The sequence below is a fragment of the Macaca fascicularis genome, chromosome 7, assembly GCF_037993035.2.
Source record: "Macaca fascicularis isolate 582-1 chromosome 7, T2T-MFA8v1.1".
Classification (NCBI taxonomy): domain Eukaryota; kingdom Metazoa; phylum Chordata; class Mammalia; order Primates; family Cercopithecidae; genus Macaca; species Macaca fascicularis.
In genome coordinates this window covers 50,268,341-50,288,103 of record NC_088381.1, presented here as the reverse complement: position 1 = coordinate 50,288,103, position 19,763 = coordinate 50,268,341, and the positions used below count along the sequence as shown (strand labels likewise).

The 19,763-nt window shown below is 55.5% G+C and overlaps 1 protein-coding gene across 1 annotated transcript in view; it reads left to right on the top strand.

Moving 5' to 3' along the window:
- The first annotated feature begins 528 nt into the window (after nt 1-528).
- HCN4 (hyperpolarization activated cyclic nucleotide gated potassium channel 4) overlaps nt 529-19,763 on the top strand; it is a 49,173-nt gene continuing 29,938 nt past the window's right edge. Inside the window, exon 1 of the mRNA XM_045395706.3 lies at nt 529-1,957. Coding sequence (XP_045251641.1) covers nt 1,167-1,957 — 791 coding nt within the window. The 5' untranslated portion in view covers nt 529-1,166. The remainder of the gene's footprint in view (nt 1,958-19,763) is intronic.

Below are 19,763 nucleotides of genomic sequence, written 5' to 3'. Positions count from 1 at the left end.
AGGGGAAAGACTGGCGCGGGGTTCGCCCCCTGCCCATGTCACAGGAAAACCCTGGGAGCCTCCCCGACGCGGCGCATTTCCGGAAACCCCTCCCCAAGCGGGTTGCGGGAAGGCCGGGACTCTGCATCCAGAAAACCCGGTCGCTTCCCAAAAGGAGAGTCGGAGACCCAGCTGAGGGGCAAACATGCCAGGGAAAGGCGAGCCCAGAGCTTGGTGATGGAGAATTTGGGAAGCTACCCCGCCCCCTTCAATCTTGGGATGGGGAATTCGCAACTGAAGCCGGAGCTCTAGACTTGGGGCGCGCTTCCAGCTTGGCCCAAGAAAGAGATTTAAGGGCGCAGCAGTATGGACACCTCTCACCCCGGCTCCGAAGGTCTAGCGAGGGTCTAACCCCGGCCCCTCGCCAGGCCCGCCCCCCGCCCCCTCCCAGCCCCTGGCCCGAGCGCCGCTGCCCCTTTAAGAAGCCCAGGTAGGCAGGCCCGGCTGCTGGAGCCGCTCCTATGGCAACCCGCGTGCTGCGGCGGCTTCATGAATATTCCGGGGCGCGGGAGCCCGAGCGCGGCCGGAGGGCGCTCCGGGGGAGGCGGCCGCTGATGTAAGCCCGGCGGGTCGCTGGGCTCCGCTTGGCTGCGGCGGGAGCCCCGGGACGGGCCAGAGGGGCCGGGCCAGAGGAGGCGAGACGAGGTCGCGGGGGGCCAGCCACAAAGTCCGGGCGGCGAGACAGACGGACAGCCAGCCCTCCCGCGGGACGCACGCCCGGGACCCGCGCGGGCCGTGCGCTCTGCGCTCCGGAGCGGTTCCCCGAGCGCCGCGGCCGCAGAGCCTCTCCAGCCGGCGCCCATTGTTCCCCGCGGGGGCGGGGCGCCTGGAGCCGGGCCGCGCGCCGCGCCCCTGAACGCCAGAGGGAGGGAGGGAGGCAAGGAGGTAGCGCGGGGTCCGAGCGCCCAGCCCGGCCCGGGAGGAGGCGCAGCGCGGCGAGCCCGGGGACTCGGAGCGCAACTGGGAGCCTCCCAGCGGCGCGCAGCCTGCCCGAGTATGGGCGCCTGAGGCGGCCCCACGCCGGCGGCGAAGGACGAGTCCCCACGGGCGGACTGACCGGCGGGCGGACCTGGAGCCCGTCCGCGGCGCCGCGCCCCTACCCCCGGCTCGGTCCGGCCCCTGGCGCCATGGACAAGCTGCCACCGTCCATGCGCAAGCGGCTCTACAGCCTCCCGCAGCAGGTGGGGGCCAAGGCGTGGATCATGGACGAGGAAGAGGACGCCGAGGAGGAGGGGGCCGGGGGCCGCCAAGACCCCAGCCGCAGGAGCATCCGGCTGCGGCCACTGCCCTCGCCCTCGCCCTCGGCGGCCGCGGGTGGCACGGAGTCCCGGAGCTCGGCCCTCGGGGCAGCGGACAGCGAAGGGTCGGCCCGCGGGGCGGGCAAGTCCAGCACGAACGGCGACTGCAGGCGCTTCCGCGGGAGCCTGGCCTCGCTGGGCAGCCGGGGCGGCGGCGGCGGCGGCGGCGGCACGGGGAGCGGCAGCAGTCACGGACACCTGCATGACTCCGCGGAGGAGCGGCGGCTCATCGCCGAGGGCGACGCGTCCCCCGGCGAGGACAGGACGCCCCCAGGCCTGGCGGCCGAGCCCGAGCGCCCCGGCGCCTCGGCGCAGCCCGCAGCCTCGCCGCCGCCGCCCCAGCAGCCACCGCAGCCGGCCTCCTCCTCCTGCGAGCAGCCCTCGGCGGACACCGCTATCAAAGTGGAGGGAGGCGCGGCCACCGGCGACCAGATCCTTCCGGAGGCCGAGGTGCGCTTGGGCCAGTCCGGCTTCATGCAGCGCCAGTTCGGGGCCATGCTCCAACCCGGGGTCAACAAATTCTCCCTAAGGATGTTCGGCAGCCAGAAAGCCGTGGAACGCGAGCAGGAGAGGGTCAAGTCGGCCGGATTTTGGATTATCCACCCCTACAGTGACTTCAGGTAAGGGGCCACAGTGATGATCCTGTGGGTGCCCTGCACGGTGCAGGCATGCCTCCTCCTGACCCTGCCTCCCAGCTGGAGTTAACTTTCCTTCCTTGCGCTGGGAGCTCCAAGAGAAGCAGGGCGCCTCTAGGCTCCGAGACACCCCCAGGCCCCCTCCTGCACCGCGCTGAGGGAACTTTCCTGTGTTCTGTCACCGGTCTTCTCGGGTCTGGGCTGCATTGGAGACAGAATAAAAAGGTGTTCTAAGCCTGGCCTACCCCTGCCGGCAGCCAGGATAGGGCTCTGCCACCTTAAGCCACGCATTCCTCCTCCCCCTTCAAGGCTGCAGAGTCAGGATGGCCATCCTAGAGGCAGCTCCGGGTCATTCAGCCAGCAGAGCAGGGCCATGAAGAGAGACAGACCTCTTAGCAACGGGCCAGCTCCTCGGGTACTGACAGCAGGCATTATTATCTGCTTTCTGGTGCCCTGGCAAGCTGCGGCTGGGTCCCTGGAGGACCGAGGTCACTGGGGCCTCAGGCCGGGATGAAAACCCCCTGCATCCACCGTAACCCTGAGCTCAGCTCCTCATGCTGAGTGGTGGGCCAGGAGCAGGCACCCTGGGCAGCTGGCATCCGGAGCGGCAGGGCAGAATGACCTTGCTCATAGTGATGGATGAAGATGCCTGGTGTTCTGATTGATGAGCCGCTGTCCTGTACCCCATGCTTGTCCAGTGGCCCATCCGTAACCCGGAGACCCAAGCTCCAGCATCTGCTTGGTCTCTCATGGGCCACTCGTGGGTCCCCAAACAAGGTATGACTGCCAGTCAGGGAGAGGGACCCTGCCCCCTTCCACATCACCTGAGTCAGATGCCACTAAACAGCAGATACCACTGGGAGCTTGTGGACATATTTGTGCAAAAAGAGGGATTGTTGGTTGTCTCTAGGGTTGGGATAAGGGATGCCTTTACCTAAGTCAAGGTCCTGAGGTTCCCTAGTGCCCCTCTGGGCTTTCCTGATACATGAGATTGTGATGAAGGTCTGGGAAACACTTTTCAAGCTGGGTTTAATTCTCTCGTTCTCTTTCTCTGGGCCCTGCCCCCTACTTATCTCCCTTCCTTGCCTACCTTGCTTGCCTGCCTATAAAAATGAGCATTTTGCCAACCCAGAGCCCTCTTTGCAAACTCCAGGGAAGCTGGGTTTGTAATGAGAGCAAAGCCATTTTCCATCCAATGAGAGAGATTTCTCGCACTGGGAATGACCAGTCAGACAACACTCGGTGGCTTAAAATAGGTAGTGAACAGAGCCCCTCCCCCCTTTTTTCCTTTGAGAGACTGCTCTTCCTAACCCTAATATCTCCAGGGTTCCCATTCCCAGAGGACTGGGGAGACCAGAGGGCAGGGTAAACAGACAGCCATAGTCATCAAATTGTATGAGTAAATGTGGGACCCTCCCATCACGAATGGTAGCTAGGTTCCCTGTGCCAGGTTCCTAAAGAGTAGACTTGCCTCTGGCCAGTACTAGACCCTGAGGATCCCGGGCTGAGCTAGAGGAGTGAGCAGGAGCTAAAAAACGGGTGTCCTGCGTTTTTTCTCCTGTCTCTCAACTCTGCAGTGGTGGTGATAGGCAGTTCCAGTACCAACCACTTGAGATTGGTGAGGGGTCCTCCCCTCCCTGGCCCAGGTCCCTGCTGTCTTTGTTGTCAGAAAGCATCTGTTCAGGGTTCTCATCACGAAGCCCTTTGCCTGGGGAGCCTACAAGAGGTCAACCCCAGGCATGCCCATCCTCCCTCAGCAGCAAACATTGGCTGGGGACCCTCTGGATGCTGGGCCTGGCCCTTCCTGTTTCCCTTACCTTGGATGGTGAAGAGTGAGGACTGGGTCGATTTCATCAGATAGGATCCTTTTCCCCTTCCTGGTCTTACCCCATTCTTGTGTGTCTGTCTGTAGTCCCCCTGCTGCAGAGTCTCCCACTAACTGCAGGCTGCCTGGGACATGGCTGCAGGAGAGGGTGTGGGGATAGGGAAGCAGGGATACAGCAGAATTGTTAAATGGGCAACAGGAAAGGGGTCAGAGTGGGCTTTGAATTTGGGTTTGTGCAACAAGCAACAGGGACTGGTAGCTGCAAGTGGCACGACCCCTTTGCACAACCTTGTAGCTGTCTGGAGATGGGTGGGGTGTAAGGAAAGAAATCCAAGAAAGACCATCTGAGCGTGTCTGGAGGAGTGGTGGCCATGCCTTTCCTGCTTCTAGGCCAAAACAGCTAGTCTTATTCTCAGTAGGTCAAAGAGGCAAGAGCCTAGCTAAGTCTTCTAAGCTTAGAAAACGCACCACTCGGCCGGGCGCGGTGGCTCACGCCTGTAATCCCAGCACTTTGGGAGGCCGAGGTGGGCGGATCACGAGGTCAGGAGATCGAGACCACAGTGAAACCCTGTCTCTACTAAAAATACAAAAAATTAGCCGGGCGCGGTGGCGGGCGCCTGTAGTCCCAGCTACTCGGGAGGCTGAGGCAGGAGAATGGCGTGAACCCGGGAGGCGGTGCTTGCAGTGAGCCGAGATCGCGCCACTGCACTCCAGCCTGGGTGACAGAGCAAGACTCCGTCTCAAAAAAAAAAAAAAAAGAAAACCCACCACTCAACCCCACCTAACCCACCCTACACTGACCAGCACCCCCAGCCTCAGTCTCTAGAGTTTTAGCCACTGGCCTTGGGCCTCTGTGTAGCCACTTGCCATTGCCCACCTTAGGCTTCACAAGAGCTTCTGCAAGCATTGCTCAGGCTAGTGAAGGATTGATTCATCATTTTGACGGGCAGGAAGCATTGATCCAGCAGAATTGGTTTAATAAAGAATTGCCAGCAAACCATGATAGATTGAGTTTGCGGTTTGGAGTTCAGGGCTGGCTGTGATGGACTGCTTCCAGCATCTCCCCTTGCTGGGGAAGGAAGGCTGGGTGCCTTTCCCAGGAGAAGGGTGGGCTGTGCTTTGAGGGACCAGCATAACCTGTGCCATGGCTAATAATAGGCTTTTCTGGCTGCCTCTGCTTCTCATTACTCTACCTGCCCCTGATCCCACCCCCCAATAGAAAAGAGACCATGCCCTGGCTACCCCCATGGCTCCTCCAGGCTCCCTGGGCTTTTCTGGCTTCCCCTCCCCTCCAACTCCCCATCTGCCTTTTGAAACTTGTATTTGTGGTGTGTTAAGAGAAGAGGCCAGGATGATGCAGACCCTCAGGACATGGCTCCCCGGGCTCCTCCCCAAGGCTGGCTGTGCTCTTAGGTCCTGGATGGGTCCTTCCTTCCACACAAGCTGTGTCCTGGAGAACCTGGAACAACAACAACAACAACAAAAACAGTATCTGGATAATCTTGTTTTTCTAAGAGGAGAGAAAAGAAATGGAACCCCAAGTGCAGATGTAGCTGGTTGTGTTCCCGGAAGCTGGTCAGGCTCAGGGAGTCAGCCTGGGTGTGTGTATCTAGGTGTCTGTCTGAGCGGGTGTCTGGGGGCTGTGTGGGTGGATGTGGAAGCTGGTGGGGAAGTCCCTATGTGGAATGTCAGTTCCGGAATTGCTGCTGCACCCCCAAAGCTGGCTCAGCGTTAATAATGGAGGCAGGCAGAAGCTTGGCCTTTCTCATCCCCCTGTCCCTACCCTCTCCTAGACTGAGCCTCCTGAAGCCATGAGGAAGGGAAGGCGAGGGTGCTTAAAGTGTCCTTTCCTTGGGGCAGAAAGAGCTGGGCTCTGAAATCTTGGAAACTGGGCCAGTGGCCTAGCAGGTCCCAGGGGTGTCCTGAGCTGACTTCCTTCTGCCTGCTGGTCACTGGCACCCCGTCACTGCCATTACTCACCTCCTGTCACCTCCCCAACCCTGACTGCTATAGAGCCCTGCATGGGTTATGAGCCTTCTTTGAGCCCCAGTTTGCCCATTTAGAAAATGGGAATCTTGTTGCCTGTTGCCATGTCAAGCACAAATTGTACAACTATGGTCGCCCCGCCGACAGCTCTGCAGTGAGCTGAGAGAGGAGCAGTGATGCTGTTGTGAACCACACCTCCTCTGCCCTCACAACTTCCTTTCCTTGGTTTTGGGAAGATCACATGGACCTCTGTCCTTGGCTCAAGCAGGGGTTCTGAACCTTCTTGGGGTCAGAGATTTCACTCCATCCAGAAGGATACCCAGGTATCCAGACACATAGAGTGTGGCACTTGATTTCTGGTCTGTGGCCTCCAAGGTTGAGGACCATCTGGGGGCTCAAGGTTGTGAACCCCTCTCTAGGCCGTCCCAGAAGAGAGCCTGGGCCTGGTGAGAGGCAGGCACCCACCTTCTCTGGAGCCTGGCAATGGGGGTCTCTTTACAGTCTGGGGCTTGGGCCTCCCATTGCCAGCAGGATGGAAACAAAAACAGGGCTCGGAGTTGGATGCCTGAGGAAGGAAAGGGGTTCTGCCTGGGCACTGGTTTCTTTTCTGTTTCCTCAGTCCTACCGCCTCCCACCTCTCTCCCTTTGAGTCCTGGGAAGGACTGTTCCGGCAGGAGGTGGAAAGGAGGAAGAGGCAGCAGCCTGACTCTGGGTCTGGGGGTTCTGAGGCCCCTTCTTTCCTGGGCTTTCTTGGGGCCATTTCCCAGGAATGTTGTTAAGACTGTCAGTGTGCAAAGCCAGGCGGAAAGGAGCCGCAGGCTGTGCTAGAGGGGGAAGGGTGCCTAGTTGCAGAGGGGAATTCCAAGGTGAGCTGCCTGGGCTGTGCTTTCAGCTGGCACAGTGGGCAGCATGGCTGTCTCTGGGGATGAGATGTGTCCCACCTGACAAGGCAGGGGCTGCTGGAGCTCAGGACCGAGGTGCTCCTAGGATGCTGGGTGCACAGAGAGGCAGAGAGCCAGGACCCCCATACTGCCTGGCTAGAGAGACCCTGGCTCCAGGTTCTCCCTGCTGCAAGGCTCAAGCTCCTGGTCTGGTGGCTACATGATAAGGCTGGGGGTTACCTTCGCCCCTGCTTGGCCCTGCCACACCAGTTCCCTTAGCTGCTGTGAGCTTTGAGGCTTTTTGGCTGCCAGGTAGCCGCCTGCCTCACACAGGGAGCTTCCAACTGTGCTGACCTTTCTCCCTGTCCATCCACCCTCCTCTTCCATGCTTTAGGGCCCACTGTCCCCAGGGCCTTGTGGGATGCCCTCTCAGGCCACCCTGGCTGCCATCCATCTCTCCCTGGCTGAACACCCTGTGGCATTTGGACGGAGCTCTATGTTTGTTACAATGCAGCTTCTCCTGCTGTAATGTCATCCGACTCACCTGGAGATCTTGTTCAATACAGATTCTGAATCAGTAGGTCTGGATGGGGTCTGAGATGCTGCATTTCTCATAAGCGCCCAAAGAATGCTAATGTGCTGGTGCCCAGACCAGGACCATGCTTGGAGTATTGAGGTTACTGTTCATGCGCTTGTTCCATGCTTAGCCCAAGCTCCCGAACTGAGCTCCCTGAGGGCAGAGCTCCGTTTTATCTCTTTGGCCTCAGAGCCTGTGGCCTCTGTCCTCAAGCTCAGCGTGGCAGGATAAAGTCTGTGAACTGGGCTGAGCCAAGCCACAGAGGTCTGCCTGCCAGTGTGGGGATGTGGGATTCACAGCTTGCTCTTCCTCCTTTCCTGCACTGCTGCTTGGACCCTGCTGGTCCTGCATGCTGGCTTTTGGGATGGGTGTAAACAGGAAGAAGCTGGGTGACCAGAGGACCCTCATTAATCCATCCTGTCCCACCACTTTTGCAGCTTTTCTCTCATCCAAAGGGCCAGAGGGGTGGGCCTGGCTGGGGAGAAGGGGCAGGGAGTACTGTGACTGCTGCGTTGCAATGAGATTTCTGGAAAGGAGCAGATGTCGGTATGAGCGCAGAGGTGACTGAGCAGGGGAGCCAGCGACTCTGACAAGGGCCAGCTGAGAGGAGGACAGAGGCATCCAGGCCTTCTTCCCAATCTTATGTCCTCCTTCCCTGCCCCAGGCTATGCCCAGAAGCCTCCCCTGAGGGCTGGGCTTGCCTGTCACTTCTCCGTGCCCCCTCCTACCCTGAAAAGCATTAGCTTCCGTACAAATGGTGGGGCTGAGAAGTGTCATTGCAGCCTGAGTGGCCCTTGTGCCTGCCACAACACTGGCCACCATGGGGGAATTCACTCAGAGCAGAAGGTCCAGCCCCAGTCCCCTGGGGGCTTGTCATAGAACTGAGGAGGCAGCCGGCTCCTGCACACGCTCACTTGGCTCAAGGGCTCTTACAAAGCTGCGACTGCCAGTTGCTAATTAATAGAAGGGCTACCGAGGCTGACCAGACAGTCTTGCTTTCGCCCATGGGATGCTGAAGAATTCACATTTCCCAGACAGAGGGCCATGGGCCGGCAGGGGCATTGTGTTGGCTTTGGAGAGGATGTTCTCTGCCAGCTAGGCTTCTTTACTGAGGAAGCATTGCCAGGGCCCTAGAAGTCTGCAGTGCCACGGGCTGGGAAGTCACTTGGAGACACTGTACCATCAGCACTCACTCGGGTCTGAGGCGGAAGGCAGCACAGAGAGGTGGTGAGCTCCCCGTCACCGTGGGCGCTCAAGATAAGACTGAGCAGTACTTCAGTCAGAGGTTGCCAAGCAGCATCCCTTGCACCGAATACAGCACCCAGATGTGCTCTGTTTGGCCAGCATAGTGTGTCATAACAAATCTGAGCCAATGTTTTTAAATGGAAAGATATAACCTGAAAATATGGCTCTTGGGCTTCTTTTGAAAAACTGGAAACTCTGGCAGCCCTGGCCGCACATTCCCACTCCATAGCAGGGAGCTGAAGGAGACACTAGAGGCTGCCTCCTTTACATCGGCTTTTGCTCTGCAGTTGCACAGGTCCCCAGCTGTCGCTAAGGCCACTGTCTTACACCCAGCCACGTCATTCATGCCATTTAGCTGCCTGACCCCTGTAGGCTTCAGAGTTTACAGCCCTAGACTCAAATCAACAGAGACTAAAAGCCAGGTGGGTTCACAGATCAGTAACCACCATTTACAAAGCATCTACCATGTGCCAGGCTGTGCTGGGAGCTCTATATCTCCCGTTTCATTTATTCTTCACGATGGCCCCCAAATAGTTTTATATCCCCAGTTTACAGATAAGGCTCTGACGAGGAAAGGAAAGAGAGAGAGAGAGAGAGAGAGAGATCCCCCAATCATGCAGCCATGAATATCAGAACTGGAATTTGACACTCCTCCTTCTTTTATGTTAGTGTTTAAAAAATTTAATTACACGAGTAGTTCAAGAAAACATTCTCCTGAGAATTAAAACATTGAGGAGGGGCTCAGAAAGGGATAGTCAGCAGGCACAGGAAATTGATCAGGTGTCGGAATATCAGATCTGGAGAGGCCTTAGCAAGCCCCTGGCCTGGAGCCTTTGTTTCATAGATGGGGAGCAGAGGAGCCAAGAAGGGGAGCACCTGGCTCAAGGTCACAGAGTATGCCAGAAGCGAAACCAGAGACCAAGTGGGTGGTGTCATGTCTGTCTGCAAAGGTCTTCAAGCTTAAGTCCACCCCCAGCTTCCCAGCCAGAGGGTTCGCAGAGAAGGCTTTCCTGAATGGTCCTGTCAGTTGGAGCTTTTTCTTGTCACTCTAGCTTCATACCTGTCTTTCTGGGATGATAGGTATTCTCAGGATCCCATCATAATTTAGGCTGCTCCCATGAGAAGGTAGTCTTCCCCTTTCTGAAGGTGCAGAGTCTGGTGACTGAGACATGCTGTCCTGACCCCAGGTCTGGAGTTGCTGTTTCTGAGGATGCTGGGCTGGGAGGCTGGCTCACCTCCTCTTCCTGGGAAGGTCCTGACTGCTAGAGACCTTTGGGGTTTGGGGACCATGTCCGGGTGCCATTAATGCCCCTGTTCCTGGATGGGGGTGATTGGGGTTCAGAGGAGAAGGGGTAAGTGGCCAGTGGTATCTTTCTCTGATCCACTAGAGAAATGGCCACGTGATCTATTCATTATATACTTCAGAAAAGTCAGGATTTGGAGTTGATCTGTGGTTTAGGATTCAGTATGTGACCAGAATCAGGGCTCATTCTGTGACCATGGCTAGAACTCAGTCTCTGACAAAGGTTGGGGCTCTGTTTGTAACCAGGATTGGGGTTCAGTCCATGGCTGGGTTCAAGGCTAAGTCTGTGGCCAAGGGAAGGGTTTGGTCTAGGGTCGGGAACTGGCATCCTTGTGCAAAACCTTTGAACCAATTTCGGTGCCCTTCCTGAGGTACCAAGGTTTGGGGCTCTACCTTTGTGCCCTGCCCCCCTTTAGGAAGCTTTCCCTAAGTTTCCTGAGCCCCTATTCCTCTTAGTATCTGAGCCAGCTGCCTCTGGTCCTCTCTGGGAGGTAAAGTACAAATTATAAATAAACAACCGTGCCACTGCTGCTGATGCCAGAGTCATCACATCTCACACGTGACAGCTCCCCACCCAACTCTGCTCTCTCATTGTTTGGGGCTGGTGTTTGGTGTTCTCAGCCAGGCAGCAAGCTCAGGCACCCTCAGGGTCAGGGCTGGACCTAGAGCCGTGCCAGCTGGATAGAGGGACTCCCTCCACCCACTGCACCCCCAGCTCTGGGCTACCACAAATTGCAGAGCGAGCAGCGGGGCCTCCAGGTCTGATCACGGCAGCTGCGGGGGCCTGATAATTGGCTGCTGATGATTTTGTGTCTGTCTAAGCATTTATCTGTGTGGGTGGATGTGTTATGTCTGCGTGAACGAGGCTTTCAGAAATTAATACATAATGGGGGCTGGCTAATACATTATCCTCTGGGCTTGGGGAGAGGCAAGCTAAGGGAGTCATGCCCTCCAGAATACCGTATCACCCATTCCAAGGCTGTTTTCACCATTAAGGGGGCTGGAGGTGGCAAAGTGGAGAGTAGGGTTCCACTTCTGGTTTATGGGAGGGCCGATGAGCAATAGATCAATGTGGGTTGATGGTCAGGGAAGGCATCCTGGAGGAAGTGACTCTGAGCTGGAGCTGAAGGAAAGAGAGAACCATTCTGTGCATTTTCTTGGAAACTTGAGCTGAGGGCCGCCTGGCTGGGGTGGGTGTTGGCAGATGCTGGGGGCTGCTTATTCAGAACCTGCCTCTTTTAACCTGCACTCCTTAGTCCCTGCCCTTCACCCTCCAGGACTCTAAGCAGGCTGCCTGTGCTGCCATCTGAGTATGTGTGGTGTGTTTGCCTGTGTGTGTGTGTGCATCCTCGTCCTAGCTGTGCAGCCTTTGAGAAGACTCGCTTCTCCTGCCGTACTAGGCCCAGAAGGCAGATGTTGCCTGCAATAATGTCACTGAGCGTGTGGCCTGGAGCCCAGAAGTAATTACCCTGCAGTTCCCCGTTGGAGGCTAGAGCAGCCCCTGTTAATGATTAATGTGAGTCCCCAGCCACTGTATGCCAAAGCCAGCCACGGGCTTCTCCCACCTCCAGTATCCTCAGAGGAGGTGAGGGCACTTGTTCCCTTCCCCAAAGACAGGAAAGACCCTCAGGTCCACAGGTCCCATCCATGCCATTAACACCTTTTAGAAGAAACTTGGTCCAGCAGGGGAGACTGCCTCTGGGGCCTGGCTTCCTGCAGTGTGGGGGCTGGCCCGCCCCAGATCTCTGGGTCCTGCATCTTGAGCCAGCCTGGCCCAGAACTGCCCACCCTCCCACCCTCAGTTTCCCCTCCTGAGTCTCATCCTGTTCTGCTGGGTGACCTCAGCAAGCTCTTCTCCTCTCTCAGTGTCCAGGGTTGGGGCTCAGTGTGAGGCTGAGAAGAGAGCAGAGCTAATTGACCAAATAGGTATTGAGCCCTGAATCCTGACCCCATTAGCACAAATTGAGCTAGCAGGGCAGGGACAGCGCTGCTGGCCAGTAGAGCTTTTGAGAATCTCCCTCCCTCTTTCTGGCTCTGTCACCGAGGTCCAGCCAGTCATGATCCTAGAGTTCTGCAGCCCCTGGGGGCCAGGCACACGTGGAAGATCTCTTACCTAGGGGCCAAGTTTTGTGGAGGCTTTGCCGGCCTTTGTCCTGGGGAGCGGGGCTGGGGGTCTTCCTGGCATGTTGTGTCCTATTGGTGAGGCCTCTTGAAGGACCCCCTCCATTAGGTCATGGCCTCCGTGGAGGGGATGCCAGGCTTTCTTTCCTTTGTTTCCAGGGCATCCTTCCCAGGAAGTGATGCAGCAGGAGCTTAATGAAAATGAACTGAAATGCCATTCTGGAAAGGGCCTCAACCATGCTCTCCTCCCAGCCGCCCCTCCTAGGGAGCAGTCCCCTCCTGGAAGCTCAGACCTGGCCTCAGAAGAGCTCAGGGTGTGAGGACTCATGCAGATTGCAGGGCGCACTGGATGACTGTGGGTGGAGGGGCCCTGTGGGATGGGCCAGCAGGATCATGTACTCTGGGACTGGCAGAAGAAGGAAACAGGAAAAGCTGTTCAACGTGTCCCAGAGGTTCTGGGGCATCATCATCCCATTGGGTTGCTCTGCAGCTCCTGGGGACAGAGTGTAGGGGACAAGCCTGTGAATCCAACCAGTAGAACACTTGGCTCTGTGCCGCCCAGCTGTATGGACTTAACTGAGGCCTCACCTCTCTGGGTCTTGCTTTCCTCCTCTGAAAATGGGACCAGAGAGGGGTTGGGTGTTAGCAAGATCCCAAAGCCTAAATTGGCAGCTGCTGAAGAGTCACCTGGGTGCTTATGTGATCACAGATGCTCGGGCTCCCTGGGTGAGGCCGGGCAGGTACAGTTTTAGGAAGTACTCAGGTGATTCTGCTTCCATCACTTTGGGAGCCAATGAGCTGGACATCCCTAAGGCCCCATCTGTGTTAACAGCCTGCAGTTCTCTGATTGCACTGCATTTGCCTTAGCCCTACAGTGGCTCCCCAGAGCTTGGGGTAAAATCCTGCCTTCTTAGCCCAACATCTAACCCCATTGGTAATAGGCCTCCCTCTCCAGGGAACTTTTACACCCTTTTTTTCCTTGTGGGTTGTGAGGAGTCAAAATCATAACATTCTGAGGCCAGGAGGGACCTCAGAGAACATGGCCCCACTCACCTTCCTTGTTAGACTGTGTTTTCCTGGATAGAAGGCAGCACAGCACGTTCCCTCTAGCTCTGTGTCCCCAGATGCCCCAGAGAATCCTTGTTATTTGCTCCCAGGCTCCATCCCATCAAAAAGGGACGGTGTAGACCCTCCCAGAGTCAGTATTTAGCTACTCTTTATAGGGAAGCCTTCCTGTGGCCTCCTTGTTAGCCCCTTCCATGACCAATGCTGCCTACCTTAAGAAGTTCTGCCCCAGGTCAGGCACTGTGGCTGACTCCTGTAATCCCAGCATTTTTGGAGGCTGAGACAGGAGGATCACTTGAGCCCAGGAGTTAAAGATCAGCCTGGGCAACATAGTGAGACCCTATCTCTACCATAAAAAAAAAAGAAAGAAAAATTAGCTGGGCATGGTAGTGTGTGCCTGTAGTCCCAGCTACTCCAGAGGCTGAAGTAGGAGGGTGACTTGAGCCCAGGGAGGTTGAGGCTGCAGTGAGCCAAGATTGCACCACCACACTCCAGCCTGGGCTACAGAGTGAGACCCTATCTCAAAAAAAAAAAAAAAAAAAGCCAAAAACAAAGGAGTTCTGCTCCAAATCCATTTCCAGTGCTTCATGTTGCCCCTCAAGCCTGTGTCCTCCCACCACTGGCAGTGCCTTCCTGCGTGAGCAGGTGAGCTCTCCCACCTAATTTCCCCAGAGGGCGTGCTCCCATGCTACTCCACAACAATATTCTATTTTGGTTCCAATCTCCTGAGTGGGAGGACAGAAGGTTCCTGGGGGAGTGGTGTTGGAGCCTTCTTTGATTCTTGTAAGCTGGACTGAGAAGTTCAGTTCTCCAACTGCTTGTTCCCTCCCCCATCTTCCCCGGTGGTCTTGTCCGCTGGGTGAAGCACAGAGAGGTTAGGCCCTGGCCTCAGGGAGCATACATCCGGGCAACTAGGAGCACTGTGGAGCAGATGTCCCCTGCTGTGCAGTTTGCGGGGGTGTGTGTGTGTGTGTGCGTACACGTGCATGTACATGTTCACTGGTATGTTTCTGCATGTACAAACATAGGGTCTCCCGAGGAGGAATTAGCCCATCAGATAAACAGTGGGTTTTCATCTCAAAGTATTTCTTTTGCCCAGGCCTGTCCTCACTGTGCTGTTGAGAAGGTACGGTTGCAGTCCCTTTCTCAAGGAATTCTCTTCCTTTATAACCTTCCCAGCCCCTCGTGTACCCTGGAAGAGCTCTGAGTTCTCAAGCTGGCATTCAGGATGTCTCCCACATTCTCTTCAGAGCTGGGAGCTGAGGTGTCAGGGTTCCCTGAAATGCGCGTTCTTCTGTGAGTGAGCTGTCGATCTGGCCAGCTGCCCTTGGCTGACCTCTTTAGCCTCTGCACTGCAGAGATTCATGGAACTCAGCATATCTTTGGAGATGTCTAGCTTGCTTTGTGCCAATGGGGAAACTGAGGAAAAGTCAGTGAAGGGAAGGGACTTACTCAAGGTCACACAGCAAGTTAGAGACAGGGATGGGACTAGAACTTGAGAATCTCAGGCCCCTGACCTGGACACCTTCCATCGCATACCATGGGCCTCCTTCCTGTAACCCCTGGGCTCTAACCACAGTGCTGTCTCCTGACCAGTGGACCTGCTTGGGTGCCTGCCTTCTCTTTGACGCTTTAGTACCCAACAGGGCATGCTGCCCCCTGCTCCTTTCTGGAGCAAGCCTGGCTGAATTTCTCCTCCCCCCTGGCTATCCCCAGCCTATGGGATACAGAGTCAGAGATTCTGCATCAACCCTCTTATTCCCTTCCCTTGGCTCATGGCCCCATCTGCCCATGGAGCTGGCCTGGATTTTCAGCTCCCCTGTGAGGTGTGTCTGTCCATCCTCTATACTGAGGGCTTCTTGAGGTGGGACCATTTTGTGTTCCTCAGGATCCTCCTACCTCTCAGGCCAGGACCTGCATCTTAATGGACATAGAATAATGATGATGAGGATGATGATGATGATGATGATGATGGGGATGATGGCCCACTTGAATTGAGTATTTATGCCATAGAGCATATTGTAAATATTATCTCATTGGATCTTCCTAGACTCCTGTGAAGTGAGGATTAACGTTCTCATCCTGCACATTAGAAAACAGGCTCAGAGAGGTTAAGTGATTTGCCCAAGGCCTCACAGCAGAGCACCTAGGCACCATACATCTACAATAGCCTGGCCACAGAAATGTGGTCCCTGCACCAGCAGTCTCAGCATCACCTGGGGGCTTGCTAACAGTGCAGATGTTGGCCCCACCCCACAGCTGACTGAAGTCCACCAAGTCTGCAGCTCAGAAAGTCCCCAGGTGATGTGTGTGCACATTGCAGTGTGAGGGGCGCTGTGCTGTATGGCTGAAGGATCACAGGCCAAGAAGAGAAGACTGGGTCAGCTGTCACCCTCACATAGCTCACCTTCTCCTTGGGGAGAGGCTGAGGCCAGCTCTCACTGCATCATGACAGGCAGGACAGGCAGGACCTCAGCCCAGGATGAGGAGGTACCTTAGAAAAGGCAGGGGTAAAGGGTCATAATTGGGTTTTAAGAAAAACAAAACGAAACAAACTTTGTTCCTTAAATATTGATAAACATAGAAAAATTGGAAAATAAAGGTACACCCAAATCCAAACAACCCGCCTATAAACCAAGCCCCAGATGCCCTTGGCTCTAAATCGGACTGTGTCTGAGGCAGCCCTAGGCAGCCAAGGGAGCAGCTACCTGGGAGCCCTGTGATTCTGAGTCAGAGATTTTGAGGTGGGTTAAAAATAGAGCCCTAGTGGCCAGGCAGGGGTGGGAGGAAGACAGCAATTTATCTATTGTGGTGGGGAGACCCTGGGGTCAGGGAAGAATAGCGAGGGGAGGATGGGCAGGAAGGAGGCAGTGGGTGGGGGGTGTATTTCCCTCCAGAGACCTGAACTGAGCACCCAGCCTGGCTCAAGAAGGCTGTGGGAGGTGATTTCAACCCTGAGGGTACAGGGGGAGGCTAAGATGCCAGTCCCAGGACACAGGCAGGGAGGACTCCAGCTCACTCCGGGACAAAACACTCCCCCCACCACCAGAGAGGCAGCTCCTTCTAGGGTATGGGATGGTGAAAGGGGCGAGAGTGGCTCTGCCTCAGAGAATGGCAAAGAGGAGCTAGACAGGTACGGGGTGCGGAGGGGGAGTAATAGGTGCTTTCAAACAGTTATCAAGGTGTGGGGAGGGGAGGCAGGAAAGGCATCCTCATGCGTGTCACATGTGTGTGTCATGGGCTGGCATGCATGTGATGTTAAGCTATCCTCCCTTGCCTATTACACCTGCTCTTCAGACGACTGCCCTCTCTCCAGCTTCATCATTGATTTCCAAAACATCTTCTCATCCTGACCTCCTGGTCATGGCAGTGGCTTTGCCACGTATTTCTGCTGACCACTTAGGAGCTGGGGACCACTTAGGTCTGACCGCTTAGGAGCTGACCATTTAGGACCACTTAGGTCTGGGGACCAGGGTCATGCTCTCCCCAACACATGTTAGAGGACCCCTCACAGCACAGGCCATTGTTTAAAGGTAGATGAATGTTTCTGATTATAAAGGTAATATCTGCCTGTTATGGGGAAGGTGGAAAAGGTAGAAAGGTGAAATGGAGAAACTCAGAGTCACGATATTCCCACCCTTAGAAATCATCAATGTTAATGATTTAGTGAATTCTTTCTTTGTTTTATTTTTGGCAGTCTTTTCTTCTTCTGGCAACAGTCTTCCATCCGTCTGTCCGTCTGTCCATCCATCCATCCATCCATCCGTCCATCCATCCATCCATCCATCCATCCATCCATCCATCCATCCATCTGTCCATCCGTCCATCCATCCATTTAACAATAACATAACGTTACTAAGACTCCTCCCCACCCGTTGCCCAACTGTGTGTTCCCATCTTGGAAAAGGAATAGAAATCATTTCTGCCCTTGGGGAGCTCACAGTAGCGGGGAGCCCTAAGACTCCTCCTGGGTCTGTCTGGTTGGGGAATGGAGGGGATTCTGGGAAAGCAGTGGAGTTGCCTCCTTCATCCCCTCCCCAGGGCTCCTGAGTCTCGGTACTAGGCCTATTTGGGACGAAGGGAGAACCTCTAAAATCCCCTGCGGTGGAGGTGGGGTGGAGGGGCCGAGGAGGTACACCCATAATGAGGGGGCTTATTATGGGTGGTTGGTTCTGCCCCCACTGCCTGCACAGCTCAGGCTGGAAACGCAGTCAGGGCCTTGGTTGCAGTCTTTAGCCACAAGGTCCCCCCACCAGTTCTTTCTCATCCCATCCTGTCAGAGACCCCAGGCCCCCTGTTTCTTCTGGCACATGTCTGTCCACCTGCCTTCTCTCCCACTTTCAATGCCTCCGCTCTTTCTCTGCCACTTTTCCACCACGATCCTCAGCACCTGGTGGGGCCACCTGCCGAGGGCTGTTGCTGTGAGTCTTGGGGGTTTGGATATACTAAGTTCTTCTCTGATCGTCAGAGGCTTGTGGAAGCCTGGTGGGAAGGAGTCTGTTTCTGAGGGCTGCCGCGTCATGTGGCTTCTGCTGGGCTCCCTGCCACTCAGCCTTTGGCACACACTCCTGAGGCATGCATGGCATGCACGCATCTGTTCACCCATTCCCCATCCACTCATTTGTATGTTTCCACCCATTCACGTATTTATCAGGAGCTACCGTGTAAAAGGTACTGTGCTGACTTCAGAGAGTCAGTGATGGCAAGTTAGACAGTCACACACACAGTTTCATTATAACATGATAAATACCATGGCAGGGCAGTGCCTGTGAGGGACAGTTAACTGGATTTCATAAGATACAAAGAAGGCTTCCCAGGAGAAGTGATACCTCTTGTGAACCAAGGGGGATAGGTGGGTACAAGTGGGAGAAGAGTTCCAGGCAGAGATGACAGCATGTAGGAAAGCCCAGAGGCAAAGAAAGCGCCATGCGTTGGGGACACTGAAGGCTGCTGAATCTGTCTGCAGCAGAGTGTGCAAGGAGAGGAATGGGGAGCATGAAGGCAGGAGAAGGAGGCAGAGTCCAGGCCAGGAAAGGTCTTGGGGATGACAGTGAGGAATCTGAATTTCACTTGGGAGGTGGTGGGAAGCGCAGAAGGATTTGGGGCTTGGCAAAGTGTGGAGAGTGGATTGGAGGAGGGTGCTGGCCCCAGCCCTGACCCTGAGGCATGTGAGGTCCTCGACCGGCCAGGAGCTCCCCTGGGAAGCTGTTGGAGTAGTCCCCATGGTGGGTTGATGGGACACATTGGATCCAACGTGATGAAGTGTTGGAAGGCAAGGGAGATAGAAGAGTTGAGGATAACTCTGAGGTTTCTAGGATATACTTATGGATGCCTGGTGGTACCATTTTCTGGAAGCACAAGAGTGTGGAGGAAGCTATGAAGCTCTGTCTGAATATGGCAAGGGTGAGGTTCCCATGGGACATCCAGTTGTAGACACGTAGTCAGCAAGTGGACGCATGGGTGTAGAGTTCAAGAGAGGGGTATGGTTTACAAGGCAGCAGAATAACAAGGCCATGGGAGTCGGTGAAGTCACCTGGAAAGAGTGCATAGAGCGGGAAGAGATGAGGGCCCCAAGGAGCAAAAACATGGAAAGGTCATGCTGAGGGAAAGGGGGCTGTTCAAGGGAAGGGAAAGGAGAGGCAGTGAGAAGAGAGAAAAGCCAGTGGAGTAGGCCACCTTGGAAGCCAAGGAGGAGACTGTCTGCAGGGCAGAATGGTCTACAGGGCCAGACAATGCTAAAGGCCGGGGAGGAAATGGACTGGAAAGTGACCATTGGATTTAGCAGCAGGGTACATATTGGTGACGTGCTGAGGAGTGGAGAGCAGCATCGCTTCTTGGCCTTTGGCTAAAATCAAGTGGAGTGGAGAGGAGCGCTGGGTGAGGCGCATGAAAGCGGGAGTGTGGGGACAGTGACACCTCCTTCAAGGAGCCTGGGAAGAGATAAGACAGCAGGGGTTCAGGGAGGGATTTTTTTTTAAGTTTAGAGAGCTTAGAAGGAAAAGCTGATGGGAAAGGATCATTGGAGAGGGAGAGATGGAAGAGATAGATGAGAGGGAACCTTCTGTAGATTAAGGTCCCTGGGGAGGAAAATAGGGATGGTATCAAGAGGGCAGGTAGAAGAGCCGCTGATTCCCTTGTGGCTGGGAGGAGGAGATGGGATGGGGGAGATGCTGCAAGGTGGCAGAAAGAGGAAAGGGGCACTCTGGAGGCTTTTCTTTTCTCTGTGTGACGTAGAAAGTGGTATTATCTGCTGACTCTGAGAGAAAAAGTGGTGGTTTCAGAGCTTTGAAGAGACAGGAAATAATTTGAAATAGCAGCTGTGGGGAATGGGCAGGAAAGTTTACTAGGTTCTCCTGTAAGGATCAGGGGAGGGAGGTGAGGGCTGTGAATGAGGCTATGATGAGGGCATTGAGGCACGAGGAGCTAAGAAACTTGGCTGTTTAGTAGGACTGGTCTGAGGTTGTGGGATTCTTTACACAGCCCCCATGTGAACATGAAAAGGGTTGATGCTGATCCTTGCCTGGGGCTGGGATTTCATGACAGTGCCAGGAAGAGGGGCATGGGAGTTAAAGGCATTGGTTTTAGAGAGGCAAATGAGCTGGACCATTGTGTCTGGGGTGGACGGTGGTTGGGAGGACGTGCGAGGGTTCTGATGGGAGGATCAGAGGAGTCAGCAGACTGGATATTCCCAGTACTCTGAAAAACAGGTGCAGCGCAACTGAATAGAAGAGCTGGCAGGAAAGGAGGGCAGGTCGTACAAGAGGACTGCAGAGATGCAGTACCTGGAG